This window comes from Chrysochloris asiatica, unplaced genomic scaffold (genome assembly GCF_000296735.1).
Source record: "Chrysochloris asiatica unplaced genomic scaffold, ChrAsi1.0 scaffold00032, whole genome shotgun sequence".
Classification (NCBI taxonomy): Eukaryota; Metazoa; Chordata; class Mammalia; order Afrosoricida; family Chrysochloridae; genus Chrysochloris; species Chrysochloris asiatica.
Window position 1 is genome coordinate 19143053 of NW_006408550.1, and position 8357 is coordinate 19151409.

General features: G+C 37.2%; 1 protein-coding gene across 1 annotated transcript in view; it reads right to left on the reverse strand.

Annotated features, from left to right (window-relative positions):
* Positions 1-8357, reverse strand: part of AASS (aminoadipate-semialdehyde synthase) — a 75127-nt gene that overhangs the window by 28036 nt on the left and 38734 nt on the right. Inside the window, exons 12-15 of the mRNA XM_006859323.1 lie at positions 3634-3693; positions 3294-3361; positions 2134-2255; positions 1649-1775 (exon numbers count right to left, since the gene is read on the reverse strand). Coding sequence (XP_006859385.1) covers positions 1649-1775; positions 2134-2255; positions 3294-3361; positions 3634-3693 — 377 coding nt within the window. The remainder of the gene's footprint in view (positions 1-1648; positions 1776-2133; positions 2256-3293; positions 3362-3633; positions 3694-8357) is intronic.

Below are 8357 nucleotides of genomic sequence, written 5' to 3' on the forward strand. Positions count from 1 at the left end.
AAATAAATAAATAAAGTATATAAGGAAGGTCATACTAAAACAATGTTTACTGGCATGAGCACTGTTCTGCATAGAAACGGAATCAACTGAGACAAACTGCTAAATCTTATTAAAGGCCAGCAGTTTGCCAAACATTAACATTTGCATACTTTAATAGACAATATATTGTCTTGTCCAGCATCTTTTCATTTCTTCCAAATATGCTGTATGATGTTATTTTCCTTTTGTTTCATTAATTTTTTTTTTTAATGAATTTTTTCCTCATTAGGAGACTGGGACATTGACTATGACATACTCAGGACTTACTGCTATATCCCCTCCAGACAAGATCTATTGGTCATTATTAAATTTTTGCTGAATTAAGCTTAATGCGCTTCAAATTTGTATAAATTTAATAACATCTTAAATGCCCAAGATAAGCCTATAGTTAAAGATACCAAGAGTTAAATGAAATTTCTACATGTCATTGTGGTGCTATGGGTTATACATTGGACTGCTAAGTGAAAGATCGGCAGTTCAAACCCACCAGCTGCTCCGCAGGAGAAAGATGAGGCTGTCTGCTCCCATAAAGGCTGACAGTCTCGTGAAACCGATATAGGATTGCTATTAGTCAGAATCAGTACTGTGGCAGTAGGTTTAGTTTTTAATTTTATTTTTCATTATATCTGTTTTCCTAAGCCTGTTAGAACTTCCCAAAGACACAATTTGAATGTGTTTTATTATGAAAATGACTAGACAGGCATGATGAACAGGAACCTTGCTTCTTCCCATTTTGGATAAAAAATATTCTAAGAATAAATGACTATTCTCATCCCTTTGATATCTCAAAACCAAGTTTAATTATAGGGTGAACCATAAGCTGCTCTATATCTAGAGGTTGGATATGAATAATTATTATATAGTAATAAACAATATTTCAAGATCTATCCTTATGATAAAACCTGTGTGGCCTTAAGGCTAGATAATTCTGGTTACTTCCACTCAAGCTTTATCAGTCCAAAAGGGCAAAATTGCTACTATAATGTAGGACACACGTGTTAGAATCCACCAATTCCACATCTAGGTATACACTCCACAGGAATATAATTTCTACGTGTATGTTCATCAATAGACACACACTAAAATGTTCAGAGCAGCTCATTCAAAATAGCCCAAAATATCTTAAGAATGGTCAAATTAATATATTGTTGTACATTCAAATAATGGAATGTATATAGCAACAAGGATATATAAACTATATTAACAATTAATGGAGAGATTCTCATAATCACAACAAAGAAAGACAGACACAATCCAGGGCATACAGAATGGTTTCAATTACACGACATTTGCACACAAGTGAAAACTAACCTATGTGTTAGGAGCCAGAATGGTGTTTGCCCTTCAGCAAGGGGTATTACTGACTGGAAGGGACCACAAGGAGGGCTTCTGGTGTAACATTACTGTCCTGCTTCTTGCTTTTAATGTTTACTTACAATGTAGTCACTGTATGAAAATTCCTCAAGCTATACACTAGTGATGTACGTTTCTGCACGCATACTTCAACTAAAAGTTTACTTTCAGAGAAAGAAGAGGAAAGGAGAAGGGGAAGGGAATGGGGGGATATTAACAAAAAAAGCATGAGACTTATTTCTTGCCAGATACCTACCTGATGACAAGATCCTGTGTTGCCACCAAGGAAGCTAACATCTCTTGCTGCTTACCAATGTCGAGACAAACAGGAGTAATATTATATTTCTTCTCCAATTGTTCAATTTGATTCTTCATGTCAGAGCCTATTTCAAAAATTTTTAAAGTCAATTTTTTTACCATCATCACCTGTTGTTGTTGTTAAGTGTCATTGAGTCGATTTTGACCCATACGACCCTGTATAGTTTCTGAAGAGCGGCTGGTGAGCCTGAACTGCAGACTTTGAGGTTCAAACAGACCTTGTGATCAACTGCTTATCCTACAGTGCATCCCCTAGTCAGTAAAACACATCTTAACATCTCCAAATATAGTTTTGCAAATTTAGGAACCAACTGATTATCTGAAATTCATAAACTACAAAATTTGTTGGGTTTTTTTGTTTGGTTTATTTTGGTTTGGTATTGCTTTCTTCTTCTTCTTCTTCCAAAAGAAGGGCTTATTTACCTATGGTTATTTCTATATTGCCATCTCTTAGCAGGTACTCCACCACAGGCTCTGATACATAGCCAGACCCAAGAATCAACACCTTTTTTTTGGTGGCCATTGAAAGTAACTGCGCACGTTGCCTATTTAAAAAAGAAGTGGAAGAGAAATAATTAAAAAAATACTTTTTCTAATAATAAAATCTTGCTGCCCTAAAACCTAGACATTGAAGTAACTATTTTTTCAACATGGCTCAAGAACCTCAACAGATGTTCCCTAAGCCAACATTCCTCCTTAATTATTTTTGCATTTGTATGAGTAAGAACAATAGATTGGAAATCTCTGAACTGTATGTACAGACCTTCATGAATTCTCAATACCACTAGTGTGCTCTAGAAGTTCGGCCATTGCTTGGCTCGTTCATAATTGACTAAGTTGTTCTCATACTTTACCCTTTCAGGACCATGGTTCAAAATCATGCTGGAGATTTACATCTGAAACCCTAATTATTCTTCACAACTATCTGAGGAGATTATTATTAACCACATTGGAAGCTATTGGGTCATTTATATCCAAAGTCACTTAAGATGAGTTGAAACCATAACTCAGAAATCATAAACTCCATCAATTATACCTAGAAAACTTGAGACTAGTAAGAGGCAGGATTTTGATTCTTGGCCAGTTAGTCTGTGATAATGCTCTGTCTTTCTAATAAACTACAACCTCTGAGACACAGACTAAGTGTAAGGCCTTCGGTGCTTAGTACATTTTATCTTGGATATGGGTAGCCCTTGTTAACTATCTTTTGAACCATATCCCAGTTATCTTACCAATGTGCAATTTGGACCGTAACCAGGCTCTGTTGTCAGAATCTTGAGGCCATGACACATTTCATTCATTACAAATGAATAAAAATAAATATAAGTAGAAAATTCTCCTGCCTCCCTTCCATCCATAACACACATATAGTACTGTTCAGGGAGCAAGAATGCCCATTGGTTGCAACCAGTCACTTAGTTGGTTTTATCTATGTTACAGAAGTTAGTCCCACATTATCAAAATGTCCATATGGCATAAACCTAGTATAAAGAAATGATGAGGCCCACTCCCACTAAACAAATATTTTTCAAATCTAAGATAAGAATAAATGCATACAATGAGAAGATTTGAACAAGACTTACCTGCTCTCCCGGAGTTTCTGGATATATTTATACTTTTCAGGCAATGTGCCGTTGGATGATATCACAGCCTAAATGTCCATAAACACAAGACATTTCTTTAGTATGCACAGTTTAATCCAACAAACATGGACTCAGGAACTGATAGAGAAGAGACAGAATGACAGATGTATATATATATATGTAGAGAGAGAGAGAGAGAAAGAGACAGAGAGAGAGAGAGAGAGAGAGAGAGAGAGAGGGAGAGAGAGAGAGAAGCAGACACAAAGGAGAAGGAAGAGGTAAGAATGAGGATGATGGTGAAAAAAATCCCATTCATAAAAGGGAAGTTGTCATAACTTACGTCTCGAACTACAGGAGAAAAATTCTGGCTTTCTAGAGGCTGTGTTGCATCTGACAATATCTGAAATGAAAATGAGACAGGTAAGAGGCAAAAGGCATTGTGATGAGAGCTTATTTGAGTTTGGATCCAGATTGAAATATCAGTCAAATGAAAAAAAAACAACTGAAAAACTGTGTTCTTAATATCATTGAATGAAGCATTCTACTAGAAATCAACTCTGCTCCTAAGAACGTGCTGATTGATCACCAGCTCCTATTTCAAACTAAAGTTTGATTGCAAATATCTTTGCTCTCTGGGAATACACAAAAAAGCTTATCCTTCCCACCAGTTAGATGCACTGTATTGAGCAAACTGACAAATAACAATCCAAGTTTTATAGCCATCAACTTCCTTATCACATTTCAACAGTTCTAACTGTTCTATTAGAAGAGAGGGACTCTTTCAGACAGCAGGGCCACCAATCCTGCATTAAGAGGTCTCCCTCAAGTCTATATAAGTTGTAGGTACAGGCATATTAATAAGAACAGTAAGGAAAATAAACTTTACCAAGTAAACCTCAAACAGTTATACACACACAAAAAACCATACACAATAAAAGACACATCTCTCATATTAATATCTTTCTAGTTCTTTGCCTTTTATTCCAGCATATCCAGTCCTTGTATAGACTGCAAAGGGGTAAACACCAGTTAAGCCATTGTTGTTTCTGACAGACAGGAATGGGTAATGAGTCATTCTTCCCTTCTTAATCATAGGTTAAGGTCTAGAGCACTCAGTCAACTAAAAAAGAACAAAATGCACCAAGCAGATGCTGCCTGAAAAGTATTTCCTCTATTAAAATAAATAGAACACAAGTTATTTATCTAAATCACAATATATCTAAATCACAAGACAACCCAGTATGGTGCTGTAGGATTAGCATTAGATTGCTAGCCACAAGGTCAGTGGCTGAAAGTGTTGGAAACCCTATACAGGGTCACTATGAGTTGGAACCAACTCAACAGCACTTAACAACAACAACAACAAAGTACAAGGAACCTAGACTATCCCTAGGGGACTGGCATTTAAGAAATAAATTAAAGAAACTATGAAGCCGGGTATTCTTTGGGAAACACATTAAATTGTCCTCATATTGCTGCCGTCTCTCAGCTACCTTTGGAGGATTTTCTTTCTCAAGCACATTCCTTTACTTCCACGACAGAAGCCATTGTTGTTGTTGTTGTTAAGTTCCATTGAGTCGGTTCTTACCCATAGCGACCCTTGTGTAGGGTTTCCGAGGAGCTGCTGGTGAACTTGAACCACCGATCCTGCAGTTCAAACAAACTTTACAGTCCAGAGCATTAACCCACAGCGCCATCAAATCAGTTCCAACTCAAAGTCAATGACTGCATAACAGAAAAAAAAAAAACAAAACAAAAAAAAACTGCCCATTCCTGTAACATCCTCACCATCATTGCAAGATTTGAGTTCATCGATGCAGCCACTGTGTCAATCCATCTCATTGAGGCTCCTCCTCCTTTTTGCTGACCCTTTACTTTACCGAGCATGATGTTCTTCCCCAGGGATGACATGTCCAAAGCATATGAGATGAAGTTTTGCCATTCTGGTATTCTTCCTCTAAAACACATTTGTTCCTTCTTCCGTAACACCATAATTCAAGGGCATCAATTCTTCTTCGGTCTTCTTTGTCCAGCTTTCACAGGCATATGAGACTCCTGAAAATGTCATGGTTTGGGTCAGGTGCACCTCAGTTCTTACAGTGACATCTTAGTCTTTAACATTTTAAAGAGGTCTTACGCAGTAGATCTACTCAATGCAACACATTTGACTTGTTAACTTCTGCTTCCATAGACAATGATTGTGGACCCAAGTACAGTGAAATCCTTGACAGCTTCCGTCTTCTTTCCATTTATCATGATGTTGCTTATCCAGTTGCAAGGATTTTTGTTTTTTTCATGCTGAGGTATAGCCCATATCGAAGGCTGTAGTCTCTGATCTTCAACAATAATGCTTCAAATCCTCTTCAATTTCAGCACCAAGGTTTCATCATCTGCATATAACAAGTAGCTCATGAGTCTTCCTCCATTCCTGATGCTGTGACCTGCTTCATATAGTCCAGATTCTTTGATTATTTGCTCACCAAACAGATTGATTAAGTATACTGTAATGATACAATCCTGAAATACATCTTTCTTATTTTAAACCACAAAGTACCCCTTTTTCTTTTTTCCATTTAATTCCCCCCTAAAATACAATCTGATTATTTCTCCCGTGGTTATTTAAAACAATTCCATAACTTTTCATTGCCTTCAAGATGAAAGGCCAAGCTCCTTGGGCAGTCTTCAGAGACTGCTCTACAATCGGGATCTGCGTCTCTAACCTCAACTGTCCCTTTAACCTCATACACAAGATGTCAATCCTCATAGCATAGAGATCCTGTCTGTGGCATGCTTTCACAAGCAACGCTATTCAGTGTGAACAGCTCACATTCTACTTCTTATTACTGGAACTTCCATGACCAGTTGATTACCCAAAGAATTCTTCCTTATCCTGAAAATGGTTAGTGAAAAAATTAAGAATTGCCTCTTCTGTAAAGCCTTTTCCAAAGTATGTCTCCCCAAATACCTGACGGGAGGTATTAGTTTGTCATATGCCTGCCACATGAAAAGATGACAAATGCTCAATAAAAAGAGATACATAATAAATGGATACATACGATATTTAATTAAATTTAAATGGATTTTTTTGTCCAAAAAAAATAAACAGTTACCACAAGTTCATAAACATAAAAGGCAACAAAAGGCTGCTTAATTACAGCTTTCTGTTTCTCTCACTAGAATCCAATTACAAACCGCCAGCAGATGGGACATATGGTATGTGTCATATATGACATCTTTGATAGCTAATCACAATTTCCCAAATTAATTAATCCCGGCATTAAGACCCTTTGTATAGTAAACATGGCCCCTACAAATGTAACATTATTCAATCAGACTTGACAAGAAATTCTGTGTTAGGCCAACTTCCACATTTGTCATGCTGCTTCTATTATCCCAAATAAATGTACAAATCCTACACATCTATCACAAGCCAACTCAAATGACACTTGTTTGACAAAACCTTTCCAAGCTCTTAACAAAGCATGACTCTCCCTCCATAACTACATTTGTACCTTCTTGATGCCACTCATGTGTCACTTGATGGAGGTGTTGAGCCATCCTCTCATCCCCTTCCTTGACCCCATGCTTCTACAGGGCAGGGGCTGTACATTACTTGTCCTCATTCATCTCTGTGCTTTGTCCATAGGAACATCTAATAAATACTGACTAAATTCCTTTGAAACAAACCTCTCATATTGGTGACAAAATGATAGCCTGTGTCTTGGAATGCAGTAGTACCAGCATGGAAATTCAATTTAAGAAAAAAAAAATTGATCTAAAATAAAGAGAGTATATATACGCTATAAACAGTCAACAATTTTCACAGATATCCAATGCTTTAACATAGTACTTTTAAGATAATGTTAAAGGTAGTATTAAGTTTTCTCCCATGATTGCTGTCTGAAAATCCATTATAATGTCAAAAACAACAACAAAAAATGAAGAGTCTATGGACGCTAGCTTACTTAATGGACATTCAAGTAGTAACACCCACCTGTCTCATGACTAACTAAAAATCTCTCACAACTCACTGATGTTCATTTGTAACCCTGTCACACTGCCCCAAATTTTTCAAATACTGATTTTAAGTAGGTAAAAACATTACCTTTTCAGATGTGCATTTCTCACCCAGAAATGCTACAATAAGTAACTTCAGATTAAGGCTCCTATTATAGATTGAACTGTGTCCCCCAGAAAATAATGCTACTGTTGTTGCTAGATGCCATAGAGTCAGTTCCGACAGATAACAATCCTATGCACAACAGAACAACATAGCACCCAGTCCTGCGCTATCCTCACTATTACTATTATGCTTGAGTCCATAGATGCTGCCACTGAGGATCTCCCTCTTTTTCACTGACCCTCCATTTTACCAAGCATGTTGTTCTTCTTCAAGGACTGGTTCCTGGTGATAATCTGTTCAAAGAATGAAAGATAAAGTCTGCCCATCTGGCTTCTAAGGAGAATTCTGGTTGCACTTCTTGCAACACAGATTTATTTGTTATTCTAGCAGTTCATGGTGTTTGCTTTTTTTTTTTTTAAGTTTTTATTGTGAATTGAATGATAGTTTACATGGGAGAACATCAGTTTTACATTAATCATTTCATTGCAATGGTTACAGTCCCCTCTGTGCTTCTATTCCCTGTTTTTCTTGTCGTTGTTGTTGTTGTTGGGTTTTTGTTGGTGGGGGCGAGGGATGTACACAGAAACTCTCAGGAATATATAATCATTTAAACAACTAAAGAGCACATTCTGCAAGCCTGCCTCCTGGCCGCCAGCATACTGCCTTTCTCTTTCCCTGAGTCTAGAGTCCTCAGCTACTCTTTCTCTCCATGACCTCATCTCTGCCTCCATCTCTGGTGTCACTGCTTCTCTGGACAGGGTCCATATTTCACTCATGCTCTGCTCCCTTAATGGTCCTAGGGTCCTCTGTTCCTGAACTGTAAGATTAATTACTCCCCCCTTTCTGTTACAAAACTTCTACCTTTACAGTTGTTACAATCATAATTAGTCATGGTAACAATTACTCACTATTGAATCATAAGAATCTGTCCCCACCTCCTT